General features: G+C 43.4%; 3 protein-coding genes across 6 annotated transcripts in view; 2 read left to right on the top strand and 1 right to left on the bottom strand.

The window, feature by feature from the left end:
* Window positions 1-1134: 1134 nt before the first annotated feature.
* Window positions 1135-5589, top strand: c13h1orf50 (chromosome 13 C1orf50 homolog). Its single transcript, XM_035387413.1, has 5 exons — window positions 1135-1304; window positions 2050-2165; window positions 2594-2680; window positions 3057-3188; window positions 4298-5589. Exons 1-5 carry the CDS (start codon window positions 1256-1258, stop codon window positions 4478-4480), a joined length of 567 nt encoding a protein of 188 aa, XP_035243304.1. The 5' UTR covers window positions 1135-1255; the 3' UTR covers window positions 4481-5589.
* Window positions 5585-10340, bottom strand: ap5b1 (adaptor related protein complex 5 subunit beta 1). Of its 2 annotated transcripts, none has more exons than XM_035387408.1 (3): window positions 10315-10340; window positions 9325-9503; window positions 5585-8669 (listed from the first exon to the last, which is right to left on the bottom strand). In XM_035387408.1, the coding sequence occupies exons 2-3, from the start codon at window positions 9466-9468 to the stop codon at window positions 5973-5975; spliced, it is 2841 nt and encodes a 946-aa protein (XP_035243299.1). In that variant the 5' UTR covers window positions 9469-9503; window positions 10315-10340; the 3' UTR covers window positions 5585-5972. The 2 variants fall into 2 exon arrangements, with proteins under 2 accessions (XP_035243299.1, XP_035243298.1); XM_035387407.1 differs by lacking the exon at window positions 10315-10340 and adding an exon at window positions 9712-9816.
* Window positions 10305-16365, top strand: part of cdc42 (cell division cycle 42) — a 21250-nt gene continuing 15189 nt past the window's right edge. For all 3 annotated transcript variants that reach the window (XM_035387410.1, XM_035387412.1, XM_035387411.1), the window contains exon 1: window positions 10305-10406. The gene's annotated coding sequence lies outside the window, so the exon portion shown is untranslated. The remainder of the gene's footprint in view (window positions 10407-16365) is intronic.

Below are 16365 nucleotides of genomic sequence, written 5' to 3'. Positions count from 1 at the left end.
AATTAAATTACAATTAAATTGGAAGTCTACCCAACCATTTTGCAAAGTGGGGGTTGGAGGGGTGGGAGGGAGGTGGAGGAGGGAGCTAATTAAATTGAATGAAATCTTAAGTAAAAAAAATAACAGGTTGCCTAATACCTTTATCCTGTAGTGCAAGTAAAATAGGCACTAAAGCTGCAAGAAATATGGCAAAAAAGAAGAACTTAGATGTTAGAAGATGTGCGGAGCCAAGTAAACATTGTGGAAGGTTATTTCCAGAGAAAAATTGCAAAGAAGCATAAGCAAGTGAAACCATCGTAAAACTGCACCACAACTACTGGAAGAACTCAATGCAACTATAAAGAAACCACTACCCCTGACTACAGTGAAACAGCAGCTATGATTTGCTGGTCTGAAAGGATCCAGGAATCACACCACAAACATAGACTTGTATATCCTCTGACCTCATGTAAACGCACATAATTTAGATACAACTTCACACAGCCGCACAATAAAACTATAAACCTATCAATATCTATTTCAGTCAAGAACTCAGAAGAACTGTAACAGATTTTGGGATTTTAGCTTTTGTGGTGACAAAACATTCAAGATACCAAGTTTTTAAAAAAATTTAGAAAAAAAAAAACAGAAAATTAAATGAGTGGAAACACTGGTCCAAGTTACTTGAATAAATACAAGAAAACAAAGGTATTATTTCTTTGGCACTTGTTTAGATTCTGTGAAACAGTGGTGAAAATGTAAATGAAACTTTATGGCAATATTTTGATATCAATAATTTTGTATCCAGACTTGTGTCTTTCACAGATGTATGGGCAGAGGTGGGGCAGATGTTATTAAATGTTATACCAGAAAGGACAAGTTATTAACTAGGCTATGTTTTTTTTTTTTTTGTTTACCATGACGATTTTTATTGCCTAACATACCACTGAACGCTGCAGTTAGGTGCCTCGAGTTTATAAGGACTAATATTGCAAAGTTTAGAATTTTCGTTTGTATTTCTCTAGGGAAAAATTAATATTAATGTTTATGTTGCATATTTATCTGATTTGTAAAAAAATAAGCCGTATTTACATTTTAAATAGTCATACATATAGTCAGGCGAACATGTGGGCAGCTATATTCAGCTGACAAGGACCTCGAAACACCGTACGGTTTGCTTGCTGGATGAAGTTTGTTACAAAATTGTCCTGCAAGCAAGCTGAAGTACATAGTGAAACACATCTCATATGCTTTGGGTATTTGCGGGTAAATAAAAATGGAAAAGACTATTAGCTTGCCAAATCAACTTAACAAAACCACTCCGGGTAAGTTTAGAGTCTACTTTAAAATGAACAGTCATTGCAAACTGTCTATTCGAGAAGAGGCTTTCCACGTAGCCAGCTGCGAAGAATAGTGTGTTGATCTCCTAATTTCCTGTAATATTGTTTAGAATGTGGACAGGACCTGCTTATGGAATATTTTCTCTGTGGTGTATGCCTTTCTGAAAATAAAAAGAATTGTTCGCAAAAGAAAAAAAAAGTGAACAGGACATAAGTATTTTTCAAATTGAAGTTCAGCTGATGACTTCTGAGATAGTAATACTCAGTAACCGGATAGCTCGTTTTTAGTAACATTAGCGCAGATCACGATTAAATATTTTTTTTAAATATATATTGACATGCGTCAACATTATTTTTATATTAGTGCTCGTCAAATTTAAGAGACCAACGTCCAAGTTGCATAGCAAACTAGTTCTGACTTAAAAACATGTTTATGCAACATTTCTTCGTTGCCACAGTTGCTGGTTTCCTTACTTCTTGTGTCCTTATTTCTTCCTTACTTTCCTTACAGGGTGTTATAGCGGTCTAGTCTTATATTTTATTACAACTAGTAGCCTAACCCATGCCTCCAGCACGTGTTCAATACATAAGCTCCTTGGCATGTTGACAACTTCTGACGTGTTTAACATTCGATAAAACGCAACCTGTCAACGCAACAGCGAGTGTAGCTATCTTAGAAATTAAAAATTGGACACTTCCAAGTACCACTTTACCTTACTGTTCCATGCAGTTACCCTGGTGGAGACCACCAGCACTCCGTGTGGCGTGGAGCTAGTGAGCTCCTACCAGACGAACAGAGTCGGGGATCCTATGGACCTCATTGCACTGGCACAGCAAGTGCAGAAGGTAAGGGATATTATTATGCTGTGTTCCTGATTGTATTACTTGCAGTATTGCTAGTTTTTTTTATTTCAAAATAACGCCCGTTTGTCAGTCTTGGTTTAGGATATTACATTTTATTGCGTTATTGCGTTTATTGCCTAAAGTCATTGGAACAAATACAAAACACAGGTCGTAAAGTACAATCATCGTAAAGTAGCTGCTACCCATAGCCATGAACATCAAGACTTCTTCACACAGTAAAGCATTGGCTAAATCAGTAAAGCTATGGCGAAATCTTAAGCCAGAATTGAGCCATGGTCACAAGAAATATGAGAAAGGACTACAACATCAAGATGAAGATCCAAGTTCACCCATAATGATATGAATAATTGTTATGAACTGTTGTGAAACTGGATTTAATCAGGATTTTGGTTTATTTGTTGAATTCACAGGGAGATGAGTTTATCAGGGCCAATGCCTGTAACAAATTGACCGTCATTGCTGATCAAATAAGGTACCTTCAGGAGCAAGCAAGAAAGGTACGGTGGCATTTTAGGAATTCTTGCCTATTTGTTTCGTAATCATTATTTCGTCATTATGCAAACTGACATTGAATCATGCTGAAGGACAGTATTCAGAGGTGTGACTTTTAACAATGTTCCATAATTGACCCTTTAATCTCAAATATGTGATTAGAATATTCGTAACTGAACATCCTAATGCTGTAATGTAACAATCACTACTGGTAACTGAAAGCAATGGAGTTTTAGAACACCGAATTTTGTTAAGAAAATAATAAAATAAAAAGTTTTTAAAAGCCTACCCTTCAAAAGGTAAATTTAGCATTTATGCCAAATACAGAGTAGGGGTGCGGAAAATGACTGGACTGATTTGTTCTCGTTTCATTTACTTCAGGTGTTGGAAGATGCGAAGAAGGATGCTGAGCTGCATCATGCAGCCTGCAATGTGGTCAAGAAACCCGGGAACATGTATTACCTTTACATGCGCGAGTCAGGACAGCGGTATTTCTCCATAATCTCCCCTCAGGTAGAGCAGAATTATGTCATTACTTCTCGGCACTGTCCTCGAAAGCAGTGGTTCCCAAACCTTTTTGGTCATGCCCCTCATTTTGGTAATGCAACATTTTTTGAAGCCCCGCTTTTTTGTTTTTACTGGACTTTCTCTCCCCCCCCCTCAACCCTTAGGGGCCTGCCCCCAACTTTGAGAACCACTGCTCTAAAGTAACACAGAATTTAAGCATTATTTTCATACATTTCATACTGAAGTACGATTATATCATTTCTTGGTATTTTCTAATGTAGCAGAGAATTTCATTACTTCCCTGTACTCTCATTTACATTACATTACATTACATTTAATAATTTTAATAATAATTTACATTTAATAAGGAAATGCTGATTGATACACACCATGCTAGAATTAACAGCTCTCCCCTTTAGCAGAGGATAATACTGTTTTAATAAAGCACACGGTATAGAGCGGTAAACAGTTATATAAGGGTGTGTGCTGTTCCGTGGTGTTTTCCTGACGTCAGAGATCAACGTTTGCGTATGATCCAGTTTGAACAGCATGTTCTCAGAGAACCAATGCTGGGAACCACAACACCAATGTCGTGTCTAAGATTACGTTTTGTAAAACTCACCTTCACGATAAGGGTCATTCGTAATAATTTAAACAAGTTTTATGTTTTGAAAAGCAAGAGACTGATGACTGGGAGCACTGAAGATTTGGATGGGTGAACGCATAAGTTCAATTATATAGTATTCTACCATAGGAAAGATAAACACCATTTGAACATTTTGTAGGTGTTGAAAGTGAAGATCAATACTCAGTTGTAAGTTTCCCCATTGTTTGGGAGAAAGTGTGTTGAGGTTCTAGTCTCTGTGTTAGTGTTAAATGGGGATTGTTGAATGGGAGTTCCATGCAGTGTAACTGAAGTTATTAAGCTTTCTAGGATGTTTGGTTATTTTTCTCTGTATTTTCAGACTAACACAAGTCTGAAAATATAGAGCAACAATGGGGTGCGACAGCATGCTAAACGGTTAAATTCTTTTCCGAAGACAAAAGCCGTCTGCTATTCTTCATCCCTTCTTCAGGTGTGAGGTCTAATTTAGTTTGCTTTTTGTTTTTTTAAGGAATGGGGACCCGGCTGCCCGCACAAGTTCCTCGGCGCCTATAAGCTTCAGTACGACATGTCTTGGACGCCTCTGGAGGACGTGGAAAAAAGAGACGCAGAAATCGGCATCATGGACAAGCTGTTAAACCAGCAGACTGCCCTGCCTCCTGCGTCGGAGCCCAACTTTCAGGGGCTGTCCTAAGACTGAACGTCCGTGACCGAGAACCAACTGCCTTCCGTTACTATCGGGACTTTAAGGGGTATTAATTATGTTTTTTTTTTTTTTTAAAGAATAACTGTGCTTACTGGACGTGCTGCTACCAAACTACTGAATCTGACATTTGTCACTCACAGTGAACTTTGATCGGCCCTTGCGTACAACTTGGGTTGTGTTCTTTGTTACGAGCGTAGTCAGGGACTATTTCATAACAGTCCTCAGACTGTGCCAGGTTTAGTGGAAAATGTCAAAAGTTACAAAATGAAAGATTTCAATGTCTTATCCAGACAACTTATGTTAGCAAGCCAAATCATACCTTTGATACATAATTTAGGCTTTGAACTTTATGTAGTTTTCTAAATCAGTAATCAGTAAAGTCTTCCATCTTCTTCACAAACAATGTAATAATGACAAATGGTATTTAAAATTAAATATGTATAACATTCAAAATTTAAGAAAGCCAGTGAAGACCTGTTCAAAATCAGAAATCCTACCATTTGTGTCTGCGTTTCAGTGCTCATACTTTTGTTGTTTGCAGCGTTTCCTAAACAGTTGAGTTATCTCATCAGGTTTGAGGAGGGTTCAAATGAGGAACAGAATGGTTGTCCAGGACAAGTTTGAACCTTTGAATTCAGGATAAACAACTATGAATCAGTTTATAATCCTCCAATGTATTTCATCTGCTGTATAAATATCTATATAAGTTTCCATTCAAATGTGGGGGAAAAAAATACTGTCTGTAATTTATGCTCAAATACTTTTTTTTAATTTCTGGGATTGGGTTTTAATTGCTTTTATTTAAGGAATCGTTTTTTGAAATGCCAATTGCAGCTTTATCTGAACCAGCTATGAAGGCAGCAGTGCAATGTTTTTATCTGAGTGTCCCCAATTGGTGCCAGATTTAATCCAGAATATTACGTTAGGCTTTTTCTGCCAATTTATATTTGAGGAAGTACTCATGGATTACTTGAAATGTTGTAGCAATTATATTTATTCTCTTATTAAATGTTTTAATGTGATTCAATGAATGAAATTTACAGAGCCATCAGATGAGAGTAAAACATCTAATATCAAATAAAATGACTGAAATTCAACTTGTCATGTTTTATTACAGAAATAGAAGGAATATACAGGATTCCCACACAAGGAAAATATATTTGGCCTTGTAAATTATAGTTGCTAAGGCATGGCAAAACGTTATGCGACTTCATAAAATGCATAGTGTGGCAGATCATTGTTCTCTTTTTTAATATCATACAAAGCAAATATGCTAAACAAAAGGCAGATCAATATTTTCATATAACTTCATGAAAATAAATGCAAGAGGAAAACAGGATTCATTATTCATTACTACAAGGAAAATCACTAGCAAAAGACTGAATTCAGTCATGGGCAATTTTATATCACTCCACAGACGAACGTGGGAAGCATTAAAAGTGGGAATATTTCCGTAAAAAAAACAGTCTTCATATTCCATTCACATCTCACGTGAGGTATCTTCTGTTATGGCATCTGGCACTTGCACTAGGCTTTCTGCGTTAATGTGTGTCTCGCTTGTGACATTCTGCAAGTAAGAGTTTATGTAAGGCAGAAGCTTCCAGTTGTCAGTGGCGATGCTGACGTGAACGGCATCCTCCGTGTTCGTGATGTTCAGCAGCACGTGGCACTGAGGCGGCAGGAAGAACAAGACCTTGTAACACTCCTGCTTCGGGTCCCTGGAGATCAGGTAAGGGTGGAAGGCCTGATTGACCAGGCCAGAGAGGCTGCGGTCCCCGAGCTCGAAGCAGAACAGGCTGCTGGCCGACCGGCTGCTGTCCTCCGAACGCGTGCCGTTCCAGATGCGGTCGAAGAGCTGCTCCCTGCTCTCCCCTGACCAATCGGCTTTGACGGGGAGCGGAAGGAAGACATCGGGGAAAGACACGAAGACGTCCTGCAGCTGGGTGTACCAAGATAGGCCGTCCTCGGTGGTGAACATGGCACTGGTGCGAAGGCGGGTCGGGTAAGGCCGGCGCGGCCTCAGTTTGAGGTGCACGACCGGGGGCTTCCTGTCCTTGAAGAGGCACGGCACGGTGATGTCTCTGACTTCTTCGTAATTGGCGTCCGTCAGCTCGAAATGGAGGCAGATGCTGAAGAGCTTGTGGTGACAGGCTTTCACCTCCCCCGCGTGCCTCAGGTGGCATTTCAGGTTCACCTCGGAAGCGAAGCCGGGGCTGAGAAATTGTTCCCGATAGGCCGTCAGCACCTCAGTGTCCTCGAGGCTCTTGGACTCCCCCTCGCCGGGTGCCTCCCACGATTCACTCTGCGGGACCTTCACAAGCTGCAGCACTGGCTGCCTGGTTTGGTGTACGGTCAAGCAGCTGGACTGCTCGTCGCTTTCCGCCATGACAGAGGACAGGGACCTCACTTTCGTCGGCCCGATGTCCGGCCCCTTCGTCAGGACCCCCGAGAGCTTCTCCCTCGACAGGTTGGTCAGCAGGGTGTAGTAGAACCTGGCGTGGTCCCGGATGTCCGCGTCCTCGTAGCGGAGCATGGTGTGCTGCAGGAGGTCGGCCAGCTCGATGAACACCTGATCCAAGCTCGGGTGCAGGAGCAGGTTTCGACAGACCGTGAGGACCGCGTTGCCCAACCGCCAGCCTCCCGCCGAGCACAGGCTGGAGTTGATCAGGACGCTGAGCAGAAAGCACAGGGTGCTTCTCTGGGGAACTTGGCTCTCCCTCGCCACCCGACCTAAAACTTTAAGGTGCCAGCTGAGGTTCTGGAGACTCAGATCTGGGATTGGCAACTCCACAATCAGTTTCTGCAATGCTTTAAGCAGCTGGATTGGCCATCCTGAATCGCCCAAACATTCCTGGGTACGATCGACCAAGTTGATCAGGTTGGGTGCAAGGTAACAGTGCCTTGAGTAGAGTTCGCAAAGTCTCGCTGTCAGGGCGCAGGTGAACTTCTCGGACTGGTAAAAATAGCCGAGGAAGGTAAAAGCCGCTCTGAAAAACGTGACCGTCATCTCCCTGGTGCCGTGGTTGTCCACGATTCTGTGGAGCGCCATCAGGTGGTCGAACAGATAGCTCACCCCTCTGTCGTCGTCGTCGTCCGCCTCCATGTACACCAGGCTGAGGAGGCTCAGCCTGCACAGCATGGTGCTGCTGTTGTTGAACACCGTGGGCAGGAGGGAGGCGGCCAGGCGAGGGGTGACCAGCACCGGCAGGCTCTCCTCGCCGTTGCAGGAGATGGGGCGGTTCTCCGGGAAATGAAGGATGCAGTCCATGTAGAAGAGCTTCTGCGTGCTGCCCAGCAGAGGGTGCTGCGACATGCCCACCAGCCTCTTGATGAAGAAGTTCTCGTCCTCCGTGGTGAAGAGGCTATCCGTGAAGGCCGCCTTCATGAGCAGCGTGGCGTGCATGAGCGTGACCTCCGCGGTCCCGCAGAGACGCAGGAGCTGGGACTTAAAAATGGCCGGCGAGAGGGCCTGGACCATGGCCACGACCTCCACGAGCTCTCGAAGCAGGGCAGCCTGGGCTACCGGGGTCAGCAGGTAGGACTCCTCCAGCAGCAAGGAGACGATGGCCCTGAGCTCCCTGACGTCCGCGTTTGTCTGCAGCACGGGGATCTGGCCCATGGCGCTCAGACGGACGGGGGGCAGGGGCTTCTCGACGGCCTTCCAAGCCAGCCCCTCGTTTCCAGCCAAAAGGCTCTTTATGTCCCCGCCGGGAGCCCCGTCTCCCCGGGACAAGAGGTGAATGGCGTTCTTCAGGCTCAGCGTGTACAAGACGCAGTAGGCCTGGTGCAGGGGCGTCATCTCCTGCTGCTTCAGGAGGTAGAGGGCCTCCAGCCTCTGGGAGAACAGGCCGGGGAAAGAGGTCTCCACCTCGCGGAGGCAGTCGCAGGCCACGGCCCTAAGAGGGCGCAGGGCCTGCCCGTCCTTCAGGTCGTTCGTGTCCTGGGCCGTCTGAAACAGGAGGTCCAGGACGCACTCCGCCGCGTTGCCCTGGTCGTCCAGACGGGAAGCGCACACCAGGACATTGGTGATCGCCAGCATTAGGTGGCACCTGAGGTTGACGGCTCGGACGGGAGCCTGGTTGAAGATGGCCAGAAGTTCAAGGACCGTCTCCTCCCCCGCCGTGTAGCTGGGGCAAAGGACATTGGGGTACTCCTGCAGCAGGGACAGCAGGAGAATCTGCAACAGCACAGTAATGAAATGTCAGCAGTTACAATGGAAAAAGAGAAGCTTGCGGTTCCTGACAGCCAGATAATTACACTACACTCAAAAACTAAAATGAATATTGAAATCAAATTTTTCAAGTGTCTAACATTTTAATGTGAAAAAAAAAAACTGTGTACATTTCTTCAAATACAGGCATGCAGCAACTTCATGTTTCAAAATACTTAAGAACTACTTCATATTATATTATATTACATTACAGGCATTTAGCAGACGCTCTTATCCAGAGCGACGTACAACAAGTGCATTAGTTCAAGGTGCAGAGGTGCAAAAGAAACACACTAGAGTGAAGTAAAGTATATACTACATCCAATAAGGAGACATCTGGAAACCAGAACTGAAATTTCTCATTTACTCTCAATCTACTAAGGCATTTAATTTGCAAGAGAGAGAGAGAGTCCTAGCATTTTAAGCAGACTAAAAGTTCTAAAACAACGGCCATAATGTAATCATACTGCTAGCTTTGAATTTGTATTTTGTTCATAAAAGTACTATATTTTGTAATTGTGTACTCTAGCCCACCACCCCCCCCCCCCCCCCAAAAAAAAAAACCACACACAAAATCGCGACCTGGCACACCACCAGTAACTAGTCTGTTAAATACACTTACCTTGATGCTCTCGCTCGCCTTGTCATCTCTAAGCTCGAACAGGAGCTCAGCTAGGAAGCCATCCGGCGTTGTGCTGGACAAGAACTGCGATGGACTGAGTGAGAAAGCCGAGATTCTCTGGGGCCAGGGACTTGCAGTTGTCATCGCGAAAAGTTGTCCAAATTCAATCCATCATCTTTCTTCGAAATTAGAAAAGTGGCAAAGTTAGCTACGTGGCTTTAAGAAAATGTTATATGCTCCGTTCGGAACATTTCAGCTGATCGAGTGCATAGCGATTATTAATTTCCTTAAATTAGCAAACCAGCACGCTTGCTAGTGAAACAAGAATACACGATTAGTTGGAACACAGGCGTCTTATTTTCTGAAACAAATACGCACTTTAATCACCTGCTTAAAGGAAAATATAAAAAATAAATACTAAACGTCTGCAGTCTTTTCCATTTTATTTCCATGTTCTGATGTTAGTTCCGTACTGAAGAATCATGTGATCATCCTAGTATCATATGACCAAGCTACCGTCATAGCGTGCATGTATGCAAGCCCGATGCATGCCTCCTAAACAGCACCCTCCAGTGGCAGACTAAAGCAGTTCGTTGTGCTAGAAAAGTAGGTCAAAAAAGTATAAGACAAACTAACTGGATATTTTACTGACATAACATGATTTTGAAGTTAAGCAAACGATACAAGCTGGTGGCAACATTATGTCATAACAAACGCTGAAAATGAATGTTGGCTGACATTTTTTCATTCAACCTCCAACACAGATGAGAGATTTTAGAATGTTTGCTCAAATTACTTTTGTAATTTCTTTCCGGCAGGCGAAATGGGCGAAAAGAAATGGACACCTGGTAAAACAAATAATTATGTCACATTTAATCTATATTTTGCAATCTCTTAAATTTAGAGAATTAGCCTGATGTTTTAGGTTGACAGTGTGCTTAGCCTACTATTATAGATTCTGTACCGCTTTAAGCGGATATTTGTCCGTACCACTACGTAATGCGCCCCTGTAGTCTTGACTGTGGAACCCCAAGTGCGGACCTGCCAACGCCCGGCATAAAGACACAAACAGAGAGGATACGGTAAGAGCCGTTACATTTATCAAATGCCAGTTTGTACTTGTATTTGTAAAACTGCTCATTTATACATTAATCTATACAGCTGTGGCTTTTCTCCCTGTTTAAATGGTACACAAATATCTCGCGCGTCTCAATTTTCTACGAAACGGTAGTTAGCAAGATGGCTAGGGTGTTAGCTTGCGATCGAGCTGACTTTTACGTTAAAAACTCAGAAGCTAGAGGGAGCAGAAAAAAACTAGCTAGCACGTATGTGGCTTGCTAAGTTAACGATAGCTGGTTTGCTGAATGCACAAAGCTTGATAATTGCGGGGTAGTTTGCACGACCAGTTGATCCCTTTATAATTGGTAACCCAGATGTAATTTAGTTAACATCCTATCTTACTGTTATGGTATTATCAGACTAGACTAGATAGTATTTGCATTATGGACAAATCACACCCCCAATGACCCCCGTATTAGCCATGTAGCCAACGTCAACTTGCTATCGGGGTTGTAGTTACTACTGCGTTTGCTAGCTGGCTAACTAGCTAGCTAATAACTATTCTGATATGAACCTAGCTGGCATCAAGAATGCCGATAGATTGTAACGTATTGTTGACGGAGGTTTACCAGCTTGAATCTCTGCCGAATTCATGTGTAAGGAGTTCTTGATTAGCTAGAATTTAAGCGAGCTAATGTCAGTGCTTGATAGCTAGCTAACGTTAACTAGTCATCGAATACTGTTGGCGCGCCTACCGTTAACGTTAGGTTACCTTGGTCTAGTAATTGTGTTGTTAGGTGCAAGCTAATCTGGATCCGATATTGACAATATACATTGTGTCGGTAGCTAATATTACTAATTTCTAATAAAACACTCGAAGATTTGGATTTATATGATTTGGCTTGCAAGCCATCTAGATGACCGGCTAGGCAAATACCTCACCGGATAGCAGAGATGGCTAGCTAAGGGTAGCCTGTTTGGTAAACTAGATGGCAAACTAGATTGGACTGCTTTTTCCCGCATATGCTCTGTTTGGGGATTCACATTTTGTTAGCAACCTGTGTGGGTGTTAAATCGACTGAAAGCTAAAGTTAGCTTGCTAATTGGACCTTGCACGTTTGTTAAATCTGTCCCCGTTGTGCCGTTATCAGGGTGATTTATGAGCCCATGTGACAACTATTTAAATAGTGAAGTGAGGCAGTCAATTAAAACAATGTTGAATTAGTTATAATATATACTGTATGCACATCAACTCATTTCTGTTGAAATTGGCTCATGCATCGGAATCACGTCGAATCGCTTTGCCTAAATTAGTCGGTTTTTTTGGATGAGGCGCGATATGAATAATTTTAAGTGTTAACTGGTTGCCACTGTATTTTCTGACATGGTAATGTACCCAAATTAGCTGGATTTGTGTTCAGTGCAGTTGACATAACATTAGGAGGAGCAGCTGGTTCAAGTTGGCTGTAAGCATGAAGGGCCATTTAAGTCTTAGCCTGGGGCTCCAGTTGATATTAACTAACTGACATTGCATTGCACGTGTTGTCAAAACAAACTGGTGTGGGAGAGCCCATCTAGAAACAACAGTAATGATTTCAGTTTTATTTATTTAAAAAAAATAAGTTTTGGCTTCAGTTTTACAGAATGCTTTATGATATTTCATGGTGTATAACCTTGATATTTATAATTAAGATTAAGACATATTTCCCATTGGGGTGCTGTGGAGGGAGCCCATATTCTCATTTCAATCAGTAGGTCTTTTTTTTGGGGGGGGGGGGAGGAGATGTGCTTGTAGAGAAAATGAGCTTCACGCCTTTGCAACACTGCATAGATTAGCAATGGAGTTATACTTGTTGGGTTGACAGGAATTGAATACATTACAATACATTGTTCCAAAAACAGGACAAGCATTCTGTCATGATTTTTAGCTCAGCGTTTCCCAACCTTCTTCCTTCCGCGGCACACTTTCCATATTTGCAGTATATCATGGCACACCACCCTCAAAAGCATAAAAAATAAACGCAGACAGAAAAAAACCGCGAGCGGCGTACTGCCGTCGATGTGATGTACCAACGTTAGGCCTAAATGTTCTTTTGGGGTTTTAATTAAGCAATATGCATTTTAACACCTGACGGCATACCAGAGTGTCAAGGCACACCGGTTGGGAAACACTGTTCTAGCTTAGCGTTTGGCTGTCAGTTCGATGCCAGTTTTACTGTGGGATTGTTTGGCTTTAAATAATAAAACATTGCTGTCGGGATGAGGAATAGTGGACTAATATAGTGAGCGACATGGGGGTTGCTTGCTGGTGACACTGCTAGAAGAATTATGTTCTTGATTTTCAGAGATCCCATTCTTAGAGTTTGTGCCGTACTACGTAACATATTTACATCTACAATATAAATTTGTACACCATCTGCAAGGGGTGGCTGTTCAGTTTGTAGTTATTGAGTTAGTTCCCTTAATGTGACTGGAAGGCCATGCATCCCAGGTCCGATGTCCAGAAGTATTAATGTAAGGGCACGCGCGTGTTCACTGATTTTGTGCGAGTGCGCTACTTGGAGCGCGATTTTGCGTGTGGTGTGTTGAGTGAGCCTGGGGCTCGCGGTGGACCATCAGAGGGGCCTAGCTGGAGGAGTGATGGCGATCGAAGCCGACTGATTTCCACATGAGTGGAGCGCAACAATGTTTCTGCGAGGCTCTGTCACCAATAGCAGCGAGGGGACTTGGTCTGTCACCAATAGCAGCGAGGGGACTCGGTCTGTCACCAATAGCAGGGAGGGGACTCGGTCTGTCACCAATAGCAGGCAGAGGACTCGGCCTGTCACCAATAGCATCGAGGGGACTCGGTCTGCCACCAATAGCAGGGAGAGGACTCGGTCTGTCACCAATAGCAGCGAGAGGACTCAGTCTGTCACCAATAGCAGGGAGAGGACTCGGTCTGTCACCAATAGCAGGGAGAGGACTCGGTCTGTCACCAATAGCAGTGAGAGGACTCGGTCTGCCACCAATAGCAGGAAGAGGACTCGGTCTGCCACCAATAGCAGGGAGAGGACTCGGTCTGCCACCAATAGCAGTCAGAGGACTCGGTCTGTCACCAATAGCAGGGAGAGGACTCGGTCTGTCACCAATAGCAGGGAGAGGACTCTGCCATTAGGGAGATGTATGCACAAACGCTGCATTAGACCCAGATTCTCTCTCACCTGCCCGTGCTCCAGGGCCTGTGTGGGTAGAGCCGCTCAGTTTTATCCTTCTTTTTCATCTGTGTCTGCTTCTGTGTTTGTTTTCCCGCTCTGCTTTTGGACCCCATCTGTTATGTCTGCAGTCAGAGCAATAGTAGGTCGAGCTCTTGGGGCCGGCCGGTTGTTCTTTTATCAGACTGGAAAATCGAAGCTGTGGTCAGGCCTGTCGATGAGCGGCGTGAAGTCTGTTTTGGCTAAGTGACGGCTTCGTATCAGCATATCTTTCATATTACACGTTTCGTAGCGCAGGGGTCATAGGTCACGGTACTTTACATCTTCCTGTGCGTAGCTAAAAATACTTGACTCCGCTGTGCAGAAATGAGTCTGCAGACTTGCATTGCTTGCAGTTACGACAGCAGGGATGTATTCTTAGCCAAAAAACACATTTTATTTATGTTCCAGATGTGTACTTATTAAAAAAAGTGTCCTTCTTAAAATGTAGTTTTAAATAAGCTTATGCGAGTGACTGATATACAAATACAGTTTTTCAAATTTAATATTGAATTACATAATTAAATTGCCACAGGACTGAAATCATATTTCGCATTATTAAACTGTGCAATAGATTCTTGTGGGACAGGCTAAGTAAATGTGTCCCTGTTGAAACCCCTTTTCAAGTCTGGACACACAAGTCATTATCAGGTGTTATGAGATGTTATCAACAAGTCATTATCAGGAGCAATAATGCCACCTGCAGGGTTATCGGATGGAGTTATTGCGGAAATATAAGGCTGTAGTACCAGTATGGTAGGCCGTATTTTTATGTATTTTGCGTAGGACATGAACATAGCATGCAGACGTTGCAAAAATGTTTTGCAGAGAGGAAATCACCAGCAGCCAAAGTCCCGTGTAATTAACCTTTACACTTGAACATGGTTCTGATTGGCCCTTCTTTGCGTACTGATTTATGAATGAGCCCTTCTTATGGGTACTCTGCGTGGGTTGCATTTATGAATGAGCCCTCCATGAGACTTGGATGTAGCCGCTGACAGCATTGGCTGGACCGCGTGTATTGATTTAAAGGTGTTGAGTGTAAGCGATACCCACGCAGACTAATCCGCAGTACGGGAAATGCCCCTCTTAGAAGATGGATGTGGAACAGGAAGAGGCTGGCCTGCTTTAAAACCCAGGTCTGGTTCTGCCTATGAGGAGGTCTATAACTTGGCCTCAAACTGAAGGCTGTGTACGGCTCAAGAATTATGATGCAAAAAAAAACAACATACCTGGATTTGCTTCAGGTCAGTACAGGTTTGCTAATACGAAGACTGGGATTAGACTATCTAGCAATGTGTTAAAAAATCTTTTGCAGAATAGCTGCTGGTGGCAAATTAGCGTAGGCTATTGCTATGGAAATCTGTTCCTACTGCACTGTGTGCTGCACTTCCCTGTTACTTTAGCTTAGCATAGCATTACCGCATTACATGCAATGTCTCCAGCACTTTTAATTATCAGCACAATGGTAATATTGAGAGAAGCTTATATTTATAAGTCCACCAATAAACATTACTCGTTATATAACTAATAATCGGATCTAACAGATGCACAAGTTGCATGAAAACGCCTCACTTTGCGTGGAACATAAAACATTTTAATGGTGGCAATTAATTTTCCTGAGATTTGAAAGCTTGGAATGTACCAGCTTACTGTTTCCCTGAAGGTTCCAGCACTGTTGACAGTATCTCTCTGTGTTCCTCCACAGCTGTTTAACCTCTAAGTGTAGCTTTGGGTAATGGGGTTATTACCTTACCCACTATAAGCCTGCTGAAAGCAGTGTATTCCAGCATGGCAGTCCTGCCCACTTCTGGGACTTAACCAATATTTTCTGACCCCTTTTACATCAACCAGTCTCAAAGTGACGGTTACGGTTCAGACCAGCGGAGATTGAAACGGGTCGAGTTTCAACAGTCATGACTGTGAAATATGCAACCGCTGCACAAAACTGCCCCGTGAGATTCTGCCCGGTACCCAAGCTGCCCTGACCCTGGCCTGCGTATCGCTGTTATATTCAGTGCCGTCCTCGGGCAGTAAAGTAAGAGCGTCTCTAAATTACTCAGGGCTGCCATGCTCGTTTTTTTTTTTTTAACTGTCCCCCCCAGCTGACCTTAGAGTCAACAGTAGAACCTGAGGTGTGATTGCAGCACAGGACTATGGCCATGGGGGTCAGTAAAGGTGAAAACTAGACAAGAGGACAGTTCGAGCATTCCGCCGTTTTCCGTATCCCGAAATCAGTCGTCTTCTGGGTGTACTCTTGTGTGTCCCGTTGGTTCTTTCCGAGCTCCGGGATTAAGCTCGGTTGAGCTGCTTGATGAATTTGTGGGTTTGGGATGTGGATTTCACAATGGCATGCATCAGCTGTTGGTTCAGAAGGAAAAGATTAAGGAAAGCAAAGCAACGGTCTGCTAAGGAAAAGAAAGGTCTTGCATTTCCAGCATTTTTCCAACACGCCATTCACTAATCCCACAAGACTCTTAGTGTGTTCGAGCCATTGTGTAAGTGATCCACCTGACTGCTGTCTTTACTGAGTATCAGCTAAGCGGCACATTTGATGCTATTGGAGCTGCAACACGCCAGAGTGATGGAAATCAGAAGCGCTAATGGACTCTTACAGGCTCACAGGATAACACAACATGCTTTTTTAACCTAAAGTGTTGGTTGACCCCATTAAGACCACGTTCATTCTTTTATGATTACGCACTCTCTCCATAAATGTACATATAAATACATATAACAAAATGAGCAG

Source organism: Anguilla anguilla, chromosome 13 (genome assembly GCF_013347855.1).
Source record: "Anguilla anguilla isolate fAngAng1 chromosome 13, fAngAng1.pri, whole genome shotgun sequence".
Lineage (NCBI taxonomy): Eukaryota > Metazoa > Chordata > Actinopteri > Anguilliformes > Anguillidae > Anguilla > Anguilla anguilla.
The sequence above is the reverse complement of the archived record's forward strand: the minus strand, read 5'-3'. Positions and strand labels throughout refer to the sequence as shown.

Coding starts and splice junctions, on each gene's coding strand:
- c13h1orf50 (XM_035387413.1), top strand. CDS start 1,256: ATGGAAAAGACTATTAGCTTGCCAAATCAACTTAACAAAACCACTCCG. Junction 1,305..2,049: donor ACTTAACAAAACCACTCCGG/GTAAGTTTAGAG, acceptor TGTTCCATGCAG/TTACCCTGGTGGAGACCACC. Junction 3,189..4,297: donor TCTCCATAATCTCCCCTCAG/GTAGAGCAGAAT, acceptor TGTTTTTTTAAG/GAATGGGGACCCGGCTGCCC.
- ap5b1 (XM_035387408.1), bottom strand. CDS start 9,468: ATGACAACTGCAAGTCCCTGGCCCCAGAGAATCTCGGCTTTCTCACTC. Junction 8,670..9,324: donor AGGCGAGCGAGAGCATCAAG/GTAAGTGTATTT, acceptor GTGCTGTTGCAG/ATTCTCCTGCTGTCCCTGCT.